Source organism: Grampus griseus (genome assembly GCF_964374135.1).
Source record: "Grampus griseus genome assembly, chromosome: 17".
Taxonomy (NCBI): Eukaryota; Metazoa; Chordata; class Mammalia; order Artiodactyla; family Delphinidae; genus Grampus; species Grampus griseus.
The window spans coordinates 52191801-52217510 of record NC_139011.1 but is presented as its reverse complement, the minus strand read 5'-3'; the positions used below and the strand labels follow the sequence as shown (position 1 = coordinate 52217510).

Sequence of the window (25710 nt, the reverse complement as noted above, 5' to 3'; positions counted from 1 at the left end):
TGATTCTCCACCATTCTATTTATTATCTTTTTCTGGAATTCTGATTATCTGCATTTTGTACCTTTTCATACTTTCCTCCACACTTCTTAATTTTAATCTCTTATATTTTCCATCTTTTTTCTTTATGGTGGAAGTTGGGGTGATTTCTTCAGATTTGTCATCCACTTTGCTAACTCTTCAACTCTGTCTAATCTGCTGTCTAACTCACTGACTTTCTAATTTTAGAGATTATACTTTTCATTTCTAGATGTTCTTCTCAGTTAACTTGCAGAAATACCTTGTCAATTCTGACGATTTCTGGTTTGTTGTTTCTTATCTTATTTTCAATCTTCTCTTTTATTTCTTTTAATATACATCACATACTTATACAGAATACTGTTTTTGATAAATTCATCATCTGTAGGTTTTCAAGAGTCTGCAGTTTTTGGTTTCTGTTGTCTTGTTCACAGCGATTTATTTCCTCATGTGTTTAGTAATTTTTGACTGTGAGTTCATGTTAATCAAAACTTTATCAATAGGGATATTTTGAGATGTGGTTTTAAAGTTTGTTTTCTTCCAGATTGTGTTGGTTTTTGGCAGATGTATGGGCTCTCAAGTTTAATTGTTTTAAATTTTTTTAGCCTCATTTTTTATTCAGAATATAGATAGTATAAGAATTCTGGTTCTAGGTCTATTTGAATATTGGCTTATGGCTAAGAATTGTTTTTCTTCCCCTTCCTCTTCTCCCCTTCCCTTTCTTCTCTGCCCCTTCCCTACCCTGTCCTCTCCTCCTTCATTCCACACCCCCTGCCTCGCCCCCAATTTTAAATTTCTTCCATTTTTCCAACTCAAAGCCAGGACAAAAGCAAGTATTACTCAAGCTGTTTCCCTCTGAGAAGTAGTTTACCCTCCAGTGGGTTACCCTGTGGAATCCTAGTTTTATGAAAGAGTTTCTAACCTGTGTTTTGCATCCAGTTTAATCCCAGGTTTTGTTTCACTAATGACACATTTCAACTCAGATCTAGGCTGTAGAGTTTGGAAAAATCCTCGGGGCAAACACCAGTTCTTGAAACTTTCTATCAGTAGAATTTATTTTTCACTAGCTCAGGCATGGATTCAAATGTAGGTTTTATATTTACTTAGTAGTTTTTGTTCTTTTTTTGTTTTTTTTTTTGTGGTACATGGGCCTCTCACTGTTGTGGCCTCTCCCGTTGCGGAGCACAGGCTCCAGACGTGCAGGGTCAGCGGCCATAGCTCACGGGCCCAGCCGCTCCGCGGCATGTGGGATCTTCCTGGACCGGGGCACGAACCTGCGTCCCCTGCATCGGCAGGCGGACTCTCAACCACTGTGCCACCAGGGAAGCCCCATTTACCTAGTAGTTTTAATTACATTCTCCCCAAAGAGTTTTCTACAAATGTTTAGTCTGCCATATTGCTAGAAATATAAGTTAGCAATCATTATTAAAATGAGATGCCAATCTGTTGTTAAAATTGTTTGCAATGCCTAATTATAAAAGTATTGCTTACCATAGAGGAAAATTCTAATTTGGGGCTAAAAATAATAGTGCTTCATTTTTTTATTATGCATCCCACAGAATTAGCACATGTGTAGCTGATTTTATTTTTTTACATGCTTATAAATTATTGTAGTATAAATAGTATTTTATTTTTATAAAGTTGATAGCTGACGTTCCTTTTCTATTTCAACTATAAAGTCACATATGGATTTTTAAGCATTTTTACGGCAGTGATTCTTGCTTTTTCTAGCTACAAGACAATACACGTCTGTGTTTATGAGTGCTGATAAGATTCTGAATTCTATTCTGCTCTCATTGTTCCTGCTGTGATATGACTGCTTATTTTAAAACCACCCAAATAGAGACTGATTGCTATTATGAACAAAGAAGGCTATTCATAGAAATAACCTTCCTTCTTGGCATTATGGGTAGCAACGGTGATGAAAAGCCATATACTATAACTGTAAAAGTCAGTCTTGCAGTGCACCCCAGTCATGGGCATTGAACTTTTCACTCGCTTGTTCATCATTTAACCACTTAACCTATCAGGCGTTCAGCTCTGTCTCCTTTTCAGACACAGCTATTTGACATTTCCAGGCAAAACACATCTTTTGCTTGCTATTCATTAGTGTCCATCAAAATGCACTTTTTTATATTAAAAAATAAGAATGTGCTGAGATGGAATGCCAGAAACAGGCTGTTTTTCTCGGTAATGGACAAATGGCATCAATGGGACTTTCCAGGGTGAACCCCATGTCTTTCAGAAGCTAAATGATTCATCTGACAAGATAATGAATTGGTTGCTTTTTTCTGGGAAGATGTGCAAAGACTATTTTTCCCCTGGATAAACAACTTAGAGAACATTCTGAAAGGATATAAAAAAAGAATAAATAAATAATCTAGTTTAACACAAATGTATTCCAGTCAGAAATGTGGATATGTAATACTTGGATATCTTGAAAAGAAATCTCCTCCTGGGCTGACATGTATTTGAGATAAGTATTATTACTGTGGCCAGAAAATTAGTTTTAGGTTCTATTTAGAATCTTATTGAGAGTTGGATGAAAAAAAATCACAGAATCACAGAAGTGATTTTGTTTTATGAAATTCACATCTTTATAATAATAATGTCAACTTTACTGACCCCTTCTTTTTGTGTTTATATAAAGAGCTAAATAGACATAACATGTGAATTTGGCTTAGGCATATAACCATACTCTTGTATACTTACAAAACAATATTTGAGACAAGGAAATATTTTATAAACAGGATACCCAACTTTGTAAATAGTTAACATTAGAATTTCTGTTATGTGGCATGATGAAGAAGAAGGTCATTATTATGTATGCCCAAGGGTACTGAGGCTCTATGTTAGAGTTTTGGGTAAGGCTGGGTTGGGTGATGTTTTACTTGTTTAGACTGCTATAACAAATACAATGGACTGGTGGCATATAAACAACAGAAATTCATTTCTCATCATTCTGGAAGTTGGAAGTCTGAGATCACTGTGCCAGCAGAGCTGGGTTCTGGTGAGAGCTGTCTTCTGTTTTGCAGGATTCTTGCTGTATTCTCACATGGTGGAAAGAGAACAAGAGAGTTCTCTAGGTTCTCTTTATAAGGGCACGAACTCCATGCATGATGGGGTCCACCTCCTAAAGATCCCATCTTCTGATAATGCCACATTGGGGATTAGGGCTTCAAAACGTGAATTTTGAGGGAACACAAACATTCAGTCCATTGCAGGTGAGATGAGAGGACTGTGAAATGGTGAGAAAAGACTGCATTTTAGCATCAGAAAAACTTTCAGTTCCTTTATGTGAGTAATGGAGGTGGTGTGGTAATTGATTTTATGTGTCAACTTGACTGGGCCACAGGGTCCCCAGGTATTTGGTCAAAAGCTATTCTGGGCTCATGCAGCTCAATATCAGAAAAACAAACAACCCAATCCAAAAATGGGCAGAAGACCTAAATAGACATTTTTCCAAAGAAGACATACAGATTGCCAACAAACACATGAAAGGATGCTCAACATCACTAATCATTAGAGAAATGCAAATCAAAACCACAGTGAGGTATCACCTCACACTGGTCAGAATGGCCATCATCAAAAAATCTACAAACACTAAATTCTGGATAGGCTGTGAAGAAAAGGGAACCCTCTTGCACTGTTGGTGGGAATGTAAATTGATACCGCCACTATGGAGAACAGTATGGAGATTCCTTAAAAAACTACAAATAGAACTACCACATGACCCAGCAATCCCACTACTGGGCATATACCCTGAGAAAACCATAATTCAAAAAGGTACATGAACCACAATATTCATTGCAGCACTATTTATAATAGCCAGGACATGGAAGCAACCTAAGTGTTCATTGACAGATGAATGGATAAAGAAGAGATGGCACATATATATAATGGAATATTACTCAGCCATAAAAAGGAACGAAATTGAGTTATTTGTAATGAGGTGGATGGACCTAGAGTCTGTCATACAGAGTGAAGTAAGTCTGAAAGAGAAAAAAAATACCGTATGCTAAAGCACATATATGGAATCTAAAAAAACGGTACTGATGAACCTAGTGACAGGGCAGGGATAAAGACACAGTTGTAGAGAATGGACTTGAGGGCACAAGGGAGGAAAGGGAAGTTGGGATGAAGTGAGAGAGTAGCACTGACATATATACACTACCAAATGTAAAATGGATGGCTAGTGGGAAGCTGCTGCATAGTATAGGGAGATCAGCTCAGTACTTTGTGACGACCTAGAGGGAGGGGATAGGGAGGATGGGAGGGAGGCTCAAGAGGGAGGGGATTTGGGGATATATGTACACTTATAGCTGATTCACTTTGTTGTACAACAGAAACTAACACAACATTGTAAAGCAATTATACTCCAATAAAGATATTTAAAAAAAAGTTAAATGCTTTTACATGACTCAGATAATTGTTTTTTTTTAACATCCTCTAGAAATTGTCTATGTTATAAGAAGAAACTCATTTTAACTGAAAATTACATCATAGCTAATCTTTCCTTGTGCACTTTGCAATGGTCTTTGTGCCAAAGCAATAAAATACAACAGATATGTAAAAAAAAAACAAAAAACAAAAAAACCCCCAAAAACCCAACTATTCTAGGTGTGTCTGTGAGGGTGCTTTTGGATGACATTAACATTTGAACCTGTACACTAAGTAAAACCGATTGCCCTCTCTAATGTAAGTGGTCATCACCCAATCAGTTGAAAGCCTGCCTGAATAGAACAAAAAGGCTGACCCTCCCATGAATGAGAGGGATTCCTCCTGCCTGACTGGGCAGGGACATGAGCTCTTCCTGCCTTCAGACTTGAACTGAAACATTGCCTCTTCTTGGGTCTTCAGCTTGCAGCTTTCACACTGGAATTAATAGCATCAGGCCTCCTGATTCTGAGACTTGCAGCCTCAGATTGGAACTATATCATTGGCTCTCTTGGGTTTCTAGCTCACTGACTGGAGATCTTAGGAACTTCCCAGCCTCCACAATCATGTGAGCCAATTCCTTATAATAAATCTCTTTATATATATAATCTTGTTAAAAAAATGTATCCTGTTGTGATATCTATATCTATATCTATATCTATCTATATCTGTATCCTGTTGGTTCTCCTGGTATCTACCTCTGCCTGTCTTCTGTTGAGTGTGACAGAAACTAAAGGTATAATCAATAATATCACACTGCACTTCACACACAGAGACTGCAAAATCCACAGCATGCATTCTCCCCAATACAATAGGATGATATTGATCATCCTAAACACATAATTCCTATTCAAGCCATGGCTCAGGTCAGAGGATAATGTAAATGCACTTAGAATAAAAAATCTACCTTTAAATTTTATTTATTAATAATTAACTTTTTTTGTTACTTCAAAAAGTTGAAGTGAGAGTCAGTCGCTCACACAGCATCTGTATTTAGTGCCTGTAATCAATCAAATCCTTAATGTTTTTCAAGGAGAAAGAGCTTTTTAAAACCTGGCCTTGCCCAAGTTTAAAACTGTTTATTTTTAATAACTGCAAATACCAAAATCATCTTTACTCATTGAGAGTATTGTGAAATAACACTTTTAATAGAAAGTTATTTTATCATTGATATTTTCTAGCTATGTATAGAAACTCTGCTCTCTAGGATTCAAGGTGTGGTACCACTGATACCCATGAAATCAAAACAGAAAGGCTTTGGTAAGTCCTCCATGGTATTGGAAATTAAGATTCCCAGTAATATTAGTCAAAAGTGACACTGGAACTCCCAGTGACCCTTTTAAGTTGCTCCTTCAATACAGCTGGTTCTCCCTCAATCTTGAGGAGAAGTGTGGCCAGCCATAAAGCCAGAGCTTTAAACTAACTTGGGTCTACTCAGTTTGTCAATAATTCTCAAGCGACTTTGCTAACTATATTGCAAAATGAATAATCAAACATTCCACAGAATAATCAATTCCTGAGTACAAGAGTCTGAAATAGGACAGGTATGACTGGAACAGGGAGATGGGACAACAGGGAAGGAACTGTGTGTTGGGGAAGACAAAGTAAAACAGGTGGGAAGTATACAAGGCTGTGTCAAGGAGTTTTGTGTTTTTGAGATATGACCCATTTTCTGTGTAATTGAAATGTTTGCATTTTCGTATTTCAGAAGAGTGAAAGTACTATACTGGGTTAAGAAGAATACATCCCTAAAAATGTTAGTTATGACTTCCACTTCAGTCCTTTGAAAACTTATGTATCACCCTGGTTGTTACAAAAAATTAAATATACTAAAATAAACGCTAGAAAGAGAGATCAGTTCAGAAGGTTAAGATGTTGATTAAAAATGAGTGTATTGGTGGGAGCGAGGAAAAAGTTCCACTCAGGGATCTGAGTCTTTTGCAGTCTGATCTTGGCAGAGCTGACCTATGATTACAGGCAAACTAATTAACCTTTTTGTGCCTTGGCTGCTTATCTGTGGAGTAAAGATAACAATGACTCACTAACAGGACCGTAAATCATCTGTAAACACCAACAGTTATAGAAATAATATAATTACTTATCCCAGTTGTGAGAGTCTAATCTTTGCTTCAGAGTTTAAGTAACTTCCCTCTGCCTAAATAATATGTCAGGCTTAATTTTTGTCAAACTTTTTTTTTTGTATGTGCGGTAGAGTGAGCTTGTGTTTATTTTCATATATAGTCAAATATATGTTTATTGAAAATGCACTCTTTCTGATGCCTATTGTTCAACCTAATACACCGGGTCCTAGATTATCATGGTGACACCTATTGGCAGCACACAGTTTAATACAGTAGAGCTGCTGAGAGAGAAGTGGGAATGGGGGGTCAGGGGGAGGAATAAGTACTTTTAACTTCTTTATAAATGACAACTCTTCTTGCCTGTTAAATAAGAAGGGTATACTTATTGCAATTACGTTAACTATAGTCAAGCAATTCAAATTGGATCAGCAGGCACATAAACATGCTAAGAAGTGGCCAGATGAAGGAGCTTCTCGTTGGGCTTTATTGTGGATTCACTGATTCACACTGACATTGCCATCTCCTTTGTGGTATTTCCAGTAATTTTGTAGGAAGTATTTATATAACTGTATTCCTTCAGTGGCAAAAAGATTATCTGCTTCTGTAATTATTCTTGGTTATCATACCACACTTTCTTTAGCAGATGAAAGGAAATAATAATCAATCTTCTGGAACAATAAAATGTTTACAGACTTGGAATAGCCATTTCTTTATGAATTCAGAGAAGAATCATACATTCTCTTCAAGTCCTTTTTAAAAAATTCATGCCTAGTAAATATGTAAGCTGTTTTCAAGCTGATACTAATGACTCAGACATGTGACTACAATGTTTTTGTTGGTGTGCTATGGCCTATGGACAAATGGCTGCCTAGAGATCCTGGTTAGTGGCCATGGCAGGCTGGTAAGGAATAATGAACTGGACAGAAACAACCTTTTAGTTCCGGCCCAGGTCCCTTGTGTTATGTGACTATTGTAGTTCTCCTGACCTTTGCTCAGCTAAAGTGGGGGATAGGTGTTTGAATTTTTGAGTGCAGTATTATGTGTTTTATTGAGTTCTCACCTGACCAGGGCTTCTTTCCCAGTCCCCATTTCCTTCTGCTCTGGCTTTGTTCCAGTTGATTCTGCTGGATTTTGAGAGTCAGGGTTTGTGGTCTTGTCTTCAAGTGTATTTTTCTCACAGATTTTATCTATGGGAAAGAAACAACATATAGATAGAAGAATATATGCCACTTAAAAAAAAATAATTAATTAATTTATTTTTGGCTGCATTGTGGCCTCATTGCTGTGAGCGGGCTTTCTCTAGTTGTACAAGCAAGGGCTACTCTCTGTTGCCCTGCACAGGCTTCTCATTGCGGTGGCTTCTCTTGTTACAGAGTACGGGCTCTAGGTGCGCGGGCTTCAGTAGTTGTGGCACATGGGGTTAGCTGCTCCGCGGCATGTGGGATCTTTGTGGACCAGGGATAGAACCCCTGTCTCCTGCATTGGCAGGCGGATTCCCAACCACGGTGCCACCAGGGAAATCCCTATATGCCACTCTTAATACAGCTATATTGGACAACATAAGTTACAGAGATGCTGCTTGTTTTTCCAGAATAGTTTTCGCAGGAACACCTCCCCTAGGATTCCTCTAAACAAAGTATGACCTTATGCAGGAGGAGTTAACCTGCAGACACCTTCACACTGATGAAAAAATATGCTTAAATTTGGTGTATTGTGCAACAGAAGTCTCACGTGGTATATTTCTTTTTGACATTAGCAAGGCTGAGATTAATAAGGAGCCATTATTCATAAGGCATTTTTGATTCTGCTAAAGTATAATTTATGGCTGAAATTGATGTATCATAAAATTCAGAAAAATAAAATAGGCAGAAATGATGTCATTGACATTATTTTCAAATTTTGCATTCTAATTTTGTTTTTTGATAAAAATCTTTATTTTTCCTTTGATCATCTTCAGCTGTGACATCTTTTCTGAAAAAGCAATGCAAACTAATATGTACTAGCTTCATTTTCAGTACAAGGATTAAATTTTTTCCTTCAAACCTACAAATACAATTTCCAATTAATATAGTTTAAATTATAATGTACCCAGAGAATAATCAATTCACTGCTAAATATTTGGATTTTAGAGAAGATTTTAATGAAAATAAATAAATTAATATAAAAAGAAAATATAGAGGGAGCAAAGAAATACAATGAACACAATTTAATCCATTATCCACAGTTTCTAATTTATTTTTAATTGGATGTACTGTGCTTAGAAAGTTGAAATGAAGGCCCAAATCATAATTCTTATTTTATTGTAGTACATTATAATTTTTAAAACTTAAGCCCACACAGTATCGAAAGTCTGGGCTTACAAAACTGATAAATCAGGGTATGATCCCTTACTTTACAAAAGTTTTCACCGTACAAGTCCTTTAATATGAAAATTTCTATGATCCATCTAAAAGTTTTCAATATACTGAACTGTTCAGGAACATGTTTCAAGAATAAAATGAATCATAAAGTCAAGCCATTACTTACCATTAAAAAAAATTTATGAATAAGAAAGAATAAACCCCTGAATTTCCCAAGACAGTTTTCTTCATTTTGCATCTCTTATCTACCTTTATTTTGGAATTATACTAATTTTGGCTGGAAGATAGGAAACACACACTTTCCATATGTCATTTTTTACTAAGAGGCTTTTGATAGAAATGAGAGAATTTTCCCTGTGTATTTGGATCAAACTATATTTTTCCATTTCTTTTTATCTACCCCCCCAATCACTTTTCAGATTTTTGACATTGTTCCATGTATTGCTGCCTAAGAAAGTGATAGCCAAATCTTTTTCCTATATCTACAAATATTGGGGGCAATCACTGTACGATATTTTAAAGCAGAGAGTTCTTAACCTCTGGCCATGGATGTCCTGTACAATCATGGATTGGAACCTTTGAGACTGTATGTTGTATATGCATTTTTTTCCATGGAGAAGATCTAGGGTTAACATGAGCTCCTTAAAGGAGTCTGACCAAAAAAAAGGCTATGAGCCATTTTGTGCATGTATACATTTCTAGGGACACCTGTCCTCCAAAGAATATTAGGATTTAAATAGAGCATGAAAAAATGAGTAAAATAATTCAGAAAAAACCCTCCTGAATATAAAACAGGCAGAATCTGTAAAACAGAGTATTCCTTAAGAGGCTTTTAGTGACTGTTTCTTATAGAGGCATATGAGCATAAGCTGCATCGTCCTCTTCCATCGCTCATTCAAGCCACAGCATAGGTATTACATTTGCTGTTACTTTTCTGCTAGTACCAATTACATGACCAATTGTTTTGCAATAGTTCTTTTCTTCCATTCTAATAAGTAATCTTTGTTTATTCTCATAACATTTGGATTAAACTAACTTTGAGTAGATCTTCACACCTTACCAGGTCTCTTCTAGACATTACCAAGCCCTTCTAAAATGATGCTCTATTATGACAAATCTAGGCTATTTTAGAAGTTAATTATAGCCTAATTTGCTTTGTGGATAAGCATTTTATTATAAAATAAATCTTCTATCATAGCTTTTTTAAAAAAATCACAATACCTCATTCTGTTTTTTTTTAAAGAAATAATTTTTTCTCAAATAATTACCTGCCATACACCAATATTGGCTGAAGGTTCTGAGAATGGGTGTTTGAAGACCCTGCACATTTTTAAGGCAACTGAATTAACTTCAGTGAGATTATTTAGCACAGCGAAGGCAGCTGCCAGTGGGTAAACACAGGAGAAAAGGCTCACATAACCAAACTGCAGGAATAACTCCAAGTAATCATCAAAGGTGCCCGAGTAAGTTCCCATTTCCTTTTCCAGAAGGACCTGTTCATATAATGTAGCATCTATGTCTGCCTTTAAAGCCTGCACCTTCCTCTTCACCTGCACATGCTGCTTCTTTTGGAACCAGTAAGAAAGAAGAGATTCTACAATTTGGTTAAGGATTTGAGAGGTAATCAGGAGAGTAGCCAAGCTCTGACGCAAAAGCTTCATATCCCTCAGGACAAAGGCAATGTAGAAGAGTGAGGCAAAGCAATTTAAAAAGTTGAACACTAACAAACACTTTCAGAATTAGGCGATTCTGGTAGGCAGATTCCAATCTGTGATTCTCCCATGAAGTTAAAAACTCCCATGAAGATGAGAAACCAGTTATTTCCATTCTTGGATTCAAGGCAGAACAACCTGAAAAAGTACCCATGAGGACCTAAAACAAAAGGATCTCCATCAACTATAGTCAGTATGGGTGTCTTTTTATCCATGCAGCATGTTATTTGTTTGTGGAAACAGATGGTCAGATTGTTTGCATCATCCTCATCATGAAAGAGAAATCTAAAATACGTGGCAAATCTTGCTTTGGTATCTGGGTAAAGTTTTGTGAACTACGCATGGTACTCCCCAGCTTCACACATGGACAGCAGGATTCCCTTTTTTGCAGCTGCCCAAATGAATAGAATAAGTCTTTCTGCCAACTGTACTCTTTGCACATTGTGTAGCAATTGCCAGATCACATCAGTGCACTTGGTCAAATTCTTCCCTGGACTGTGTGCCCGTGGCAGATATCAAAGGGTTCTGATATGGTTGCTTTTATTGAATGTGCAAGAGTGAGTACTGAGTTTGCTCTCCACACACCTGGCTGATTCTGTCTCCAGCCTGGCAGCATCTCACTCTGGGCCTCTGTAATACACTTTCAGACTGTTTGACCCCCTGGTACTGCGCATGGTGGAGGTCTGCACAGGTGTGAAACGCATGCTTTCCTCTTTAAGAGAGGAAATAATTGATACAGAAAGCCATTAACCTTCCACATTTTATCACTGTCACTAAATAATTGCTGAAAAAGGAGGGATTCAAAGAAAGAAATTAATTTGGGAATAAGGTTGTTAATTATGCATTGGTTCAATTGGCCCTTTTTTGGATGAATGTAAAAAGAAGACCTAAAAATGCTTTCATTGGTTGGAATACCTCGTGCAGGTGATAATATCACTTAGTTAAATTTCTAATTCTTAAAACACCAAATGCATTGTGGGCTCTGTCTCAGAAACAAATCTCCTTTTATTAGACACCAACAATACCTGAGTGCTAGATGTTAGATGAATTATTAAAGACTAAGTCTGAGTACTTTCATTAGATGCATAAATGATACTATTATTTTCATCTTAATGAATGAACATTTGGAGTTAAAAATGAATAACACAGTTTTAAGAAGTGTATGATTAATGATTATTTTCTGGCACCCAAGATTGTATTTTTGTCTCAGCTTGTGATTAATTTTGTAGTTGCTAGAATATATGTTTTCTTAGAATAATTTTAATTACAGCACCTTGATCACACTTGAAATTTTATTACATCTTTGTAGATTGTCAAATGACATGGAGGAAGTTGACAAATGTTGTAGCAGTGCATACACAATGGAATCTGATGGAGTGCCTTAAATGCCATAGCATAGAAAAATGGAATACTTTATACTAAGAAGTGCTCATGCAATCTATAAAAATCTAGAAGGAATCAGAGTAGGTGAGAGTTCTGGAAACTATCCTATTAGAAGAATGGTTGAAGAACTTATATTCTTTAGCTAAGGTATTGAAGACTAGCTAGTGACCTAGCAGTTATTTGCAATTCTTTGAAGGGCTGTTACGTAGACAGGAAAACAAAATTATTTCATGTATTCCAGAAGGCATAAGAGGGATCCATCAATGGGATTTACAAAATGGAAAAACAAACAAAACCCCAAACATTCTAACAACTCAACTTGTCTAACAGTGAAACATACATTTTTGTGAGGCAGCAAAAATCCCATTGCTGGAGGTGTACAGGCAGAAGCCTATGCCAAGAGAGCTAGGATGGGATCCTTGAACCTACTCAGAGGTTAGAGTTCCTCCAGGCAGCCTTAACATGCTAAAACGTCCTGAAGGAATTTTTACATTTAGGCAGATTTTGCTTTAAGGTACATCATCACAAGTAAAGAAATGAATAACTGCAAAGCAAAAAGAATACAGATCCATCTAAGGTAACTTTGGTACTGTGTCAGGATCAAGGAATCCTGTCCTCTCTCAATGGCATGCTTGTTTTCAGAGACCTTTTGTTGGGATTAATTCATCTAGAAAATGCATTTTACATACAGGTATTAAGGAATGTGGTGAGTTATTGGTACTGGGTACGGAAGAGAGAGCTCTAATCCTAACATCGCTAATTCTCTGGGGGACTCTGGATAAGTCGCTTTTCTGTAACAGTTTCCTCATCCATAAAATGAGGAATACTTTTGTCATGGGGATTTCTGTGAGGAGTAGATAAAGACTCCGTTCGAGAAAAATGCAATATAAATACAAAGTATTCCACCAGCCAGACTAGGGTAAATTAAAATGATCTTTTTTTCAAAAAATATACATTAACTCCTTCAGGTCTACACAGTATTGATGTATGTGGGGCATACAGGAACTTCTATTTACTTAAAAGAGTTCCAGGGATCAGGAAAGCAGAATGCGATTTCCTACAAATCAGATATATTCTTTAGCAGAAAGAAGACTAAAAACACAGAGTTTGATGTAATTGAATTATGCAAATATATTTAAATCATGAAAACTGCAAAAAAAAAAATGGCATTTTATCCAAAAAAAAAGAAAAAAGAAAAAAAAGTGAAAACACCCACTTTGGTGAGTCTCAAGTTTTTAGTTTAAAAAATAAGTGGACACTGAGGTATTTTATCATAGTCTCCTCTTCTGTTTGATATTTAAAACAGTGTATGATTTCTCTGCCTAACTTCTCCTTTTAGCTGTTATTGCTCTCTCCATCTCTGCTGTATCACATGCAGGAATGGTTCCTGATTGTGCACACAGCTGGGCACCTGACCTGAAGAAGGTAGCGATCCATGCTGGCTGGTGACCCATATATATGGTCACCTTGAAGGCTCTGCCCCGTGGGAACAATGGTCGTTATCTAAGTCAGGTAGACTGCTCTCTCTGGAATATGGACTGGGAAAAGAGTAGATGGAAAGAGAGCAGTCCAGAGTAGATATATACAGAGAAACACAACAGTCTTGAGAAACGAAGCCATGTTGACTGTGAACAAGAGTCAGAGACAGTAATTAGTTCCTACAGTTGCTTCCATCCCCTGAACACTTTTTCAGTTCCAGTTATCCACAAGTTTTCTTACGATGAGCCCTTGCCACCCAAGGTGCCCTGATTATGCCTATGTCCCAGCATGTCCTCAGCATGGTTGGGAATTTTCTTCATCGTTTCAAACTGCAAAGCCCATGTTACTTATCTTTTTTCTAGACTAAGTTTTCAGAAATTTCACATGCCAAGTTTATTCATTTCTCATTTCTTTTGTTCATCATCATATTAGGTATTAGTTTTGAATGAATATTTCTTATTGAGTTCTATAATTCTAATTGTATACTGTATAAGACTTTCTTTTGGGATGAAGCAGAGAAACATGCTTGAGTAATTTTGATAAAAAGTTTCATTCTTTTTTTTGCTGATGTAGTTTCTATATTCCCACCTTAGCCCTTGGCTGGTGAATAGGACCAATAGTCACAAAGTGGACTATACTGCTAAAATTAGCCATAGTAGTTCCTCTCATGCCTGCCAGTCTGTTTATATAGGGAAGCCTTTACTGATACTTGTAAATTAAATTTCAGTAGACAGTCTGCCTATTTTCCTATTCTACATAAGACAAGTTAAGTTGAATAAGTTAATTGTTACTACCAAGGACTAAAGAGTGGTCTCTTGTTTAAACAAGCTAAGATTTTCCCTCCTTTTTTCTCTCTATATTTTAAAATATAATATTTATTTTTTAGAGCAGTTTTAGTTCTAGAGCCTTTTTTTTTTTTTTTTTTTTTGGTTTATTTGTTTTTGTTTTTTTTGCGGTAAGCGGGCCTCTCACTGTTGTGGCCTCTCCCGTTGCGGAGCACAGGCTCCGGACGCACAGGCTCAGCGGCCATGTTTCACAGGCCCAGCCGCTCCGCAGCATGTGGGATCTTCCCAGACCGGGTCACGAACCCGTGTCTCCTGCATTGGCAGGCAGACTCTCAACCACTGCGCCACCAGGGAAGCCCTAGAGCCGTTTTTTGTTTGGTTGTTTTTTAGCTCTCTGGATGTCTGTTCAAACTGAGTTGGCTGAGATGCAGGCTAGGTCAGTTTGGATAGATGGTGGGGGACTGGCAAGGCCTGGGATGCCTCTGCAGACCTGGAACTGTGCTGAAACTGGCACGCTGGGATCTTGGTTGTGGAGAGCGATTTGGCTCAGAAGGTGCAGGGAGGACCCCACACTTGTAGTCTGTTTGAAACATAAAGTCTGGGCTGGAGAGCATGACTGGAAAAGAAGGGAAGACTAAGAGGATAACTAAAAACATCTTGTCGAGTGTTGTCAATGTCCACAGGTTTTAACTACATGGAGTACCTACATGTGGTAGGTTAGAGGCCACAGAATGGTAGTATGGGCTACATTTGACAAGAATTCAGTTTTCTTTCAATGATGTAAAATAAGGGAATATTTAAACACTAAAAAGTCAATGTTTAAAAACTGGGAAATTTCAAGTTAAGATTTGTATTTGCAGTCTCTCTAGACTGAAGATGAAATGTCTGGCAGCACTTAACCCTCTTCCCCGCATGACAGCTATTGGTCGGAGCCGAGTGACCTCTGGCTCTTTAGACAGGGCATACGTGATCCTCGTTTAAGCTATCTGATTTCTATCAACATTGGAATTTACCAACCTCGATGCTAAATGCTTTATGTATATTAATTAAATTCATACCCACAACCTAGTGATGACAGTATTATCCTTATTTTATACACAAGCAAGCTAAGAGTCAGAGATGTTAAATATCTTGACCAACTAAGGTCACACAAAACTAGTTAAGTAGCAGAGTAATAATTTGAATTCAGGGGTGTCAAACTCTGTTTTCTCTAGTACAAAATACTGCCTTTAGTATTAATTGTATGATTGTTTGGACTGAAAATGTCATTTTCTTAATTGTGACTTTGAAAGTGTGGAGTATTTTAAAGCCATATATGTTAGTTTTCTATTTCTGTAGCAAATTACCACAAATTTAATGGCTTAAAGCAACACAGATTTATTCACTTACAGTTCTGTAAGTCAGAAGTCTAAGACAGGCTGCATTCCTTCTGGAGGCTTTAGGAGAGAATCTGTTTCCTCATCTTTTCCAGCTTGTAGAGGCTGCCTGAATTCCTTGGTTCATGGTCCCTTCCCCCATCTTCAGAATGCATCAATCCAACCTCTGCTTCCATCATCCCATCTCCTTCTTCTGCCTTTGGCCCTTTTGTCTTCTTCTTATAAAGACCCTTTGACTACATTGAGGGCCCCTGGATAATGCAGAATAATCTTACCATCTCGAGATCTTTAATATAATCACATCAGCAATTTTTTCCCATGTAAGGTAACAAATTCATAGGTTTGGGGAGTTGGGGTATGGATACCTTGAGGGGCATTATTGAGCTTACCAAGCCATACAAGTTATGGGCACCAAACTTTGATCCACTTCCACACAAATAGAGTCACTTTATGGCATCATAAATCACTAGGTAAGTCATTTACATATCCTATGCTGGTACCAAAACATTAATTTAAAGAAACATTTAATGTAATATAAGTGAAGTGGAAGCCTAAGAAAAATGATTGTAATCAAAAGAGGACTTTAGTAAGTTATCTTTATTTGAATCAAAAATATGTTGCGCTCTTCATTTCTATGGCAGATATAAATTAAACCAGGCTCTGCAGAAGATAAGAGTTCTATAATCAGAAATCAACATCTGCAGATATTATGACATGCACCTGCATGTTTTGAAGTGAAGAACACAGAAATACCAACCATGTATAAGAGGCTATATTTAAACAGTAATAATTTTGCTTTTTCAAAACAAAATATCTCAAATATAACTGTTATTCCTATTAAAGTTTCTGAAGACATGCTAAGTCTGCAAATTTAAATGAAACTATTTTTTTTTCCTTCCCACTCAAATAGCTCCTCTATTAAATGAAGTTTCCATGAAAGAGCTTTTATTACCAGCCAGGAAATATTAAGATTACAAACACACTTTGAATAGAGTATAACAAGAATAAGAATAAACTTGTAATCCCAAAGATGTGATTCTTGGTTTCATGTCGTCAAGGTTGTATTTTTATGTGAGAACTACAGATTTGAAACCATCACTATTATAAAATAACTCATAATATTAAAATCTCATCAAAAAATAAAGTACTTAGGAATGAACCTGATCAAGGGGGTGAAAGACTTATATGCTGAGAACTATAAAACATTGATATATGAAATTGAAAATGATTTAAAGAAATGGAAAGATATATCATCCTCTTGGACTGGAAGAATTAACATTGTTAAAATGGCCATATTACCCAAAGCAACCTACAGATTTAGTGTGATCACTATCAAATTACTCATGACATTTTTCACAGAACTAGAACAAATAATCCTAAAATTTATATGGAACCATAAAAGACCCAGAAGAGCCAAAGCAATCTTGAGGAAAAAGAACAAAGCAGGAGGCATAACCCTCCCAGACTTTAGACAATACTACAAAGCTACAGTAATCAAAACAGTGTGGTATTGGTACAAAAACAGACATATGAATCAATGGAACAGAAGAGAGCCCAGAAATAAACTCACACACCTACAATCAATTAATCATCCACAAAGGAGACAAGAATATACACTGGAGAAAAGACAGTCTCTTCAGCTAGTAATATTGGGAAAATTGGACAGCTGTATGTAAATCAGTGAAGTTAGAACGTAACATCACACCATGCACAAAAATAAACTCAAAATGGTTTAAAGAGTTAAATATAGACACAACACTTTAAAACTCCTAGAATAGAACATAGGCAAAACATTCTCTGACAAAAATCGTACCAATGTTTTCTTTGGTCAGGCTCCCAAGGCAATAGAAATAACAAAAATAAACAAATGGAACCAAATCAAACTTTTATACAGCAAAGGAAACCATAAACAAAACAAAAGGACAACCTACAAGACTGGGAGAAAATACTTGTAAACAATGTGACTGACAAGGGCTTAATTTCAAAAATATACAAACAGCTCATACAACTCAATAATGAAAAAACAAACAACCCAATCAAAAAATAGGCAGAAGACCTAAATAGACATTTCACCAAAGAAGGCATACAGATAGCCAATAGACACACAGAAAGATGCTCAACATTGTTAATTATTAGAGAAATGCAAATCAAAATACAATGAGGTATCACCTCACACAAGTTAGAATGGCCACCATTTAAAGGTCTACAAATAACAAATGCTGGAGAGGGTGTAGAGAAAAGGGAAAACCCTCCTACACTGTTGGTGGGAATGTAAATTGATGCAGCCACTATCGAGACCAGTATGGAGGTTCCTTAGAAAACTAAAAATAGAATGACCATATGATCCAGCAATTCTGGAAATAATGAAAACACTAATTCAAAAAGATACATGCACGCCCTAATGTTCACAGCAGCACTTTTAACAGTAGCCAAGACATGGAAGCAACTTAAATGTCTACAGATGAATGGATAAAGAAGATGTGGTATATATACACAATGGAATACAGCTCAGCCATAAAAAAGAATGAAATAATGTCATTTGCAGCAATATGGAGGGACCTAGAGATTACCATATTAAGTGAAGTAAGTCAGAAAGAGAAAGACAAATACCATATGGTATCACTTATATGTGGAATCTAAAATATGACATAAATAAACTTACTTACAAAACAGAAACAGACTTACAGACTCAGAAAACAAACTTATGGTTACCAAAGGGGTAAAGGGCTGTGGGAGGGATAAATTAGGTGTTCAGGATTAGCAGATATAAAATACTGTATATAAAATCGATATATAACAAGGTCCTACTGTATAGCACAGGGAACTATATTCAACATCCTGTGATAAACCATAATGGATAAGAATATGAAATATTCTTTATTTTTGTATAAATATGTATAACTGTATCACTTTTCTGTACACTAGCAACTAACACTACATTGTAAATCGACTATATGTCAATAAAAAAATTAAAATAACTCAAAATAAAACAGAATTATAGTTTGAATTATCTTGACAATTCTGTGCTTTTTTCTTCCTTTGGATATGCAGAGTTGATTTCTACTGTAGGGTGTTTCTCTCTTCCTCAATACCTCCATTTGTTAACCAACAGTTCATTGTATGCAATGAAAATTCTTATATGATCTACAGAAGAACCTTCTACTCCTTTTGAAAAATTTGAAGATTAAATAATGCTATTGATAAAAAGATGTCAAGAGCTGGAGAGGGTGTGGAGAAAAGGGAACCTCCTACACTGTTGGTGGGAATGTCAGTTGGTGCAGCCACTGTACAAAACAGTATGAAGATTCCTCAGCAAACTAAAAATAGAATTACCATTTGATTCAGCAATCCCACTCCTGGGCATATATCCAGACAAAACTATAATTCAAAAATATATATGCACCCCTATGTTTATAACATTATTCACAATAGCCAAGACATGAAAAAAACCTAAATGTCCATTGACAGATGAATGGATAAGGAAGATGTAGTACATATATACAATGGAATACTACTCAGCCATAAAAAGAACCAAATAATGCCATTTATAGCAACATGGAGGGACCTAGACATTATCTTACTTAGTGAAGTAAGTCAGAAAGAGAAAGACAAATAGCATATGATATCACTTATATGTGAAATCTAAAGTATGACACAAATGAGCCTATCTATGAAACAGAAACAGAATCAGAGACATAGAGAATAGACTGGTGGTTGCCAATGGGGAGGGAATGGGAGAGGGATGGATTGGGAGTTTGGGATTAGCAGATGCAAACTGGTATATATAGAATGGATAAACAAGGTCCTACTGCATAGCACGGGGAACTATATTCAACATCTTATAAACCATAAAGGAAAATAATATGAAAAAGAATGTATATATATGTATATATATATACATGTATATATATATATATATATCTGAGTCACTTTGCCGTACAGCAGTAATTAACACAACATTGTAAATCAACTATACTCCAATAAAAAAATAAAAAAGAGAAAGAGACAACAGGAATCAGAGACTACAAGTATAGATAGCTATTTCAAGCAGTCTTACTCTAAAGGAGAATATGGGAATGAGGCAATAGCCAAAGAGGAAGTGGAATCAAGAGAGGTGTCTTTTGGTTGATGTTTTGTTTTTGTTGAGGTGGGAGGGAAAAAAATGTCAAGAACACATTTTTTTTATTATATCCTCTTGGTATAGGAGTCTTACTATCTGTGGAAGTAACATATGTGTGTGAACTTTTATCAGAAATGGAGGCTTTATGATTATTAAATGCTTCTCTTTCGGTGATACATCATTGTAAACATTTTAAATCAGATAATCTAACAATTGAAGAGCCTAGCTTTAGTAATCAGTTAGGAGGTAGTATTAAACTGCATTCATGTTGAAAAACATTGCAGAACATTTACTTTGTTTTTCTTTCTCCTCAAGTAAGTAAATGATGACTGTTTAGAAGACACTATTTTGCTGTCTTCTTGGCTGAGATGAAAATGCAAAAGAAAGTGAAAAAACCCAGCTGATCTCTATAGACACAGTAAGTATTCTCTATATTCTAATCAGAACAATAAAAACCTAGATTTGTACTTCCAAATAAATAAGTAAATAAATAAATAAAATCAAGAAAACTAAAGTGAATTTTCTTCCCTTGTTTTTAAAAATATATTGTTGAAAGCGGGTAGAGAGGAGATCATGAAAATAGAAGTATGAATTATTTACAAAACTATATCTGTATCTTTATAATGTTACCCTCCAAACTGGGAACATATTATTTTCCTCCAGTTATTCAAGATTATTCTACATTTCTCTGCTAAATTGTTATTTTCTTCACATAGATTCTTTGTTTTTCTTTTAAATAAGAGCAGTCAAGTATAATGACAATGGGACCATTTCTTCAGCATTTGATCGTAGGGATATTCCTATAGAGGAATTTGTTTACTTACAACCTTTCTTGTGATTTGCTTCTTTATTTACAATCTTGCCTGTAATTTTCACGTGTTTCTTATTTTTCCTCCTTAGAGATAGAAATTCTGGCTAGCAAAAACTCAATTGTGCTTCAGCTCCAAAATTTGTTCTAGTAAAAATTATCATACATCTACCTTTGTCTAATAGATGAAAAGCAAAAACATTTACTCTAGTTTTGTAACAATAATTGTATGTTTGCATTATTTAACAGTAGCATATTCTGTTCTAGTGATTCTTCTATCATTTTTATGTTTTATTGGTGATAATGTAGTGTTAATACTCAGGAGAAATAGGAGAGGAGCTGGTAATAGATTTCATTAGATCCTACCAAATCAGATGAAGTAATTTAGATTTTGTCCTGCAGGCAATATTGGGCACTTAAGGCTCTTTAGAAGAGACTAACAGAGACGTGAGATCAAAATAATGATTAATGGAAACTAATCTGCTAATACTGTTGGGGCTGGATGAAAAGGGGAGAGATTGGGTGAAAGAGTCCTAATCAGAAGAGATCACTTAGAGCCTGGGAGTCATGTAAGCATGAGTTACTAATAAGGATGGCATTAGTGGTGGAATTGGAAAGGAATGAAGTGGGTTTGAGGGCCATTATGAAAGGAGATCTGGTGACTAATTTCCTTTATAGAACAGCCTAGATAGAGGAATAAACATGAATTAGGTTTTGAGAGACTGAAAAAATAATAGAACCAGGAATAGAAATAAATCAGGAGAGGGCGCTTAGTTGAAGGGGAAGATAAGGAATTAAATTTTGGACATGCTTTCTTTAGGATGGCAGCAGAACATACAGGTATATTTGTCCAGTGGTTACTTGGAAAATATTGGACAGGGTCTTAAAAAAGAAATTGGTCTGATATGAATTTGGAATCATCAATGTAGAAGTGAATGTGGTAGCCCTAGGAGTAGATAAGATTTCTAATGGAGTTTCAAGGGCGAAGAGAAAAGAACCTTTAAACATGTATAACCCACATCTATTTTAATGTTTTTATAACACTTACCTGAAATTTCATTGTTCGCTATACACTTATGTTAACACAAATTTGGCCCATATTCTTTACCACTGTATCTCCAACCCACAGAACAGGGCCTGGCATGTGGTAGGTGACAAAAAAGCGTCTATTGAATAACTGACTGAATGAAGAAATAATTTTTATAAATATCCAGATCTTCAAATAATCTCAAGTGTGACCCTACATAATTTACCTAGTCAAGGACAGGTGTTTCATCAGACAATACATTTCAGAGAAATATACATTTTACTTTTTAGGTTTTTTTTCTGCAGATTTGGGTTCTTACCTTGAATTTTGGTGTATGACTCTTCAGCTGAAACTGGAGGCATCTTGGTTTTGAGAGATTTCTTTTCATTTTTGTTTTCTCCCTTTGAGAAAAAAATAGAGATAGTACATGTGATTTTACATAAAATGAAGTTGAATGTAAAATATAAGAGTTTTTCATTCCATAATCAAGCCAGTCATTAAAATTGATCATTTGTTTATGATATAATAAAAATGATAATTCTTGCACTTAAATGAATGTTCTTGGCTCTATTATTGAATAATCAACTTCAATCTCCACAGTTTGTTGACCACAGTCTGTTTTTTTCACTGTGGTTGCTGCATCTCCCAGGCACATGTTTCTCCCAGTTCTGGTTCTAACTTCCTACAGCCTGGTTCTAACTTCCTACAGCCATAGCATTGGTCCCAGTCTAGGTCTTTAGAGGTAGAATGTAAAATGATGGAAAGAAGAAAGTACCTTGGTGTCTTTACTCATAGCTCTCTTCCTTTTACATTCCATGATTTCATTTGCATCTATCTCATCATTTATCTTAACATTTAAGCTTTCCTTTGAAATGTAAGTATATCTCACTGGATGTGGCCAGTGTATACCTGAAGATTTTCCCATGGGGACAGGGTAAAATAAGATATAAGGTTAGAGTATAGAAAGTTTGGCTCCCAAGCTGCTCACAGCTGCATAGGGGGAACAAACACACAACAGTGCAACTGACATGAAATGTTATCAGTGATGACACAATGTTAGTAGATGCTAGGGGTGGGGCATAAAGGGGAGTGGTCAGTTCTTCTGGAGTTGAAGGTAAAGGAAGGACACTATTCAAAAGGAAGTGACTCCTGAATTTACAAATCAAGATGAGATTTTTGTTTTCCAGATGGACAAGGCATGGGAAATATTACAGGCAGTGGACGTATGTTTAGCAAAAGCCTAAGATGTATGTAGGTGAAGGGAGACTACAGAAGTGCTTGGAAGGGAAAAAGGGTGAGAAGATGAGGCTAGTGAAGTAGGAAGGGATTTTGAGAGTCTTTTAAGCCTTGATGTGAAGTTTGACATTATTTTCAGACACTGTATGTCAGAAACATTTTAAACTGGAAAGCAAATTGATCAGATGATTTAATTTAAGACTCATATGTGTTAGGCAAGGCAGGTATTATTATTCTTATATTATTGAATAGGAAATTGATTAAGTGGTTAGAAAAGTATGGATCCCTGGATAGATTATGAAGTAGTGATAAAGCCTTCTGACTTCAATCAAATACTTTTACATCATGCTATTCAGAAACATTTCCATCATAGTTTTATTGTACATAAATGTAGTTTTATGTGAATAGTGTCTTATTCTGGAGTATGAGAGAGAGTTTGTACTAGTCTGAGTTTGCAATTTTTGATTTCATGGTTATTGACAAATTTGAATTACATATGATATTTTGGTTTGAGAATTAACTATTTAAATGACACTTAAAATACAATGTAAATTGATTTTTTCATTCATAGATTTTTATAGGACTCAAATAATCGATTTGTATTTCAGAAATATGTTGTTTAAATGTCATTTTAAAAGGTTATATTCTGTAGATGAAAAGAGGGTTTTAACTTTGTGTCATTTTTAACATTTAGCATATTTGAAACTGGAGAAAAACTATTTTTCTTTTACCAACATGTTACTGGAAAGAGTAGTTGCAAATAATTCCCCAGTATGACTTTTAAGATATGTGATGCCAGCAGACTTCCAGATTAACATCCACAAATTATGGCTGTCAGGAATGGCACAGGATGTGTCTAAGAGCTGCCCTACTTGTGTCTAGTCTGAGTAGCTCTCCAATATTAATGTTTCTGAAGGAAAGACAACTCTCTAAGGAGTTTCTGCTCATTTTGCCTTCTGTTTTGTATCAATATAACCTAGTGATTTAGCTCTCAGGAACTAAAGTCAGATAGAACAGTGTTCTGATCCAGACTCTGCAATTTGTAAGTTGTGCGTAAGTAGCAAATTATAACAGGGCCCATGAGAATTCAATACAGCAGTGCTTGGAAAGGGATAGCACCTTGCTTGGTACATAGTAATTGCTGTTAGCTACTATGTTCTCCAAGAGAATAATGTATTAGCTATTTTTATGTGCTCTGCAGGAAAATAATCATGATGGTAAGTTGGCATACATCACTGTAATGACTTTCCCAGAGAAAAACACAAGGCTAGTTGAAGGGAAGTACCCAGCTCAACATTTGTGATAGTCTATAAGTTTTTAAACATATAAGTAACTTTTAAAGTATGAGATTATTTATTTTGACACAAGTATTAGAAAAGTCAAGGGCACTCTCATAAAGAACATTCTCCACTTCTTTCCACTGCAGAAACAGTCAATGTTAATCAGAAAAGGAAGGCAAATTTTCTAGGGCCAACATTAGGTAATCTCGGTATTTTTTATACTCTAGGCTCATTTAAACCTGAATCATTAGACCATGCTATGCTAGTCCCTGAGGTACCTTCCTGTTTGTATTTGACATCTCTCATCCAGTTCTCCTAGATGTGAAAATAATTCTTGCTCTAAAAATCTTACATAGTGCTTTTAGGTAAATCTAGTGAGCAATTCATGAAAATTGTTCTATAAATAGCTGTAAGTGAATATTGATCATATAATTACCATTTGGACTTAAATCTGTCATAAGAACACAAATTATTAATAATGATGATGATAATAATTACCACTTAGGAATTCCCTACTATATGCTTTATCTATACTGTCTCTAGTTTGTATACCAAGGCTACAAAGCAGGTATCATCCTCATTTTATAGATGAACAGACTTAGAACTTGTGCAAATATTTGTCCAGAGAAGGGTTCCTCCACTTTGGCAATATTAAAAGTTTGAACTGGATAATTCTATGTTGTAAAGGGCTCTCCTGTTCATTCTAGGACATTTAACAGCATTTCTGGCCTTTCCCCTTTAGATGACAGTAACTTCCCTACCCCTGGGCTGTGACAACCAAAAATATCTTCAGACGTTGCTGATTGTCCTGAGTGCAAACTACTCCCTATTGAGAACTCCTGGTCTAGAGAAATTACTGTTAAAATGCAGTTTCCTAAGACCGGGATGTTTGACATTCTCTGTTGGAACTAGATCATATAACCAGTTTAATATTTGAGAAATGATTTCATTTTGGATGATGGTAGAAGTGAAAATCAGCAAGGAGAAGTCTTACTTTGCTTTTCCAAATCATAATAGGGTCTTCTAAACATTTATTATTCCATTCTAAAGCCAATATATGCAGTATGTATAAAATGATAAGGATAAACCCCAAAGACAAACAGTCCATGACCCAGATGGTAGCAAGTAAAACTGCAGAGAAATCACACATCATAGTGTTTATTCAAATTCCTCCCCAGACAAGAAATGATGAGAATCAAGACTGATTTAGGGATGTGGGGAGCATACCTGTCTCGTGGGTTGCTGTGACTCGCTGCTTGGATCAGAACCTTTTTTATTCTCATCGCTCCCATCACTAGGCTTCACCTTGTTGAATCTTATTGTCAGGGATTTAAACATCTTTAAGGTGGTTCTGAAAACTTCTGTTTTTATGACTCTGTGTCTGGAGGTAGAGAAATGTACTTTGTTTTTCTTTTCATTAGTAGACAAGCCAATTAGTTGCTTAATCAGGATTTCGTTCTGGTTAATTCCTAGAGGCAACTCTCTAGCTAGTCAGGGCTTTGGCTTAAAAGCAGCAAATTACTTCTGCTTGGATGATTTGAATTCTGTTTATGAACTTTAGAGAGTCAAAATACCCCTGTGAATAACTTATAAGTGAGAATTAAACAAAAC

General features: G+C 35.9%; 1 protein-coding gene across 1 annotated transcript in view; it reads right to left on the bottom strand.

Annotated features, from left to right (window-relative positions):
* CNGB3 (cyclic nucleotide gated channel subunit beta 3) overlaps window positions 1-25437 on the bottom strand; it is a gene marked incomplete at both ends in the record, with an annotated part of 142091 nt that extends 116654 nt beyond the window's left edge. Inside the window, 3 exons of the mRNA XM_082674669.1 lie at window positions 7594-7720; window positions 21903-21984; window positions 25327-25437. Coding sequence (XP_082530795.1) covers window positions 7594-7720; window positions 21903-21984; window positions 25327-25437 — 320 coding nt within the window. The remainder of the gene's footprint in view (window positions 1-7593; window positions 7721-21902; window positions 21985-25326) is intronic.
* Between the last annotated feature and the right edge of the window lie 273 nt (window positions 25438-25710).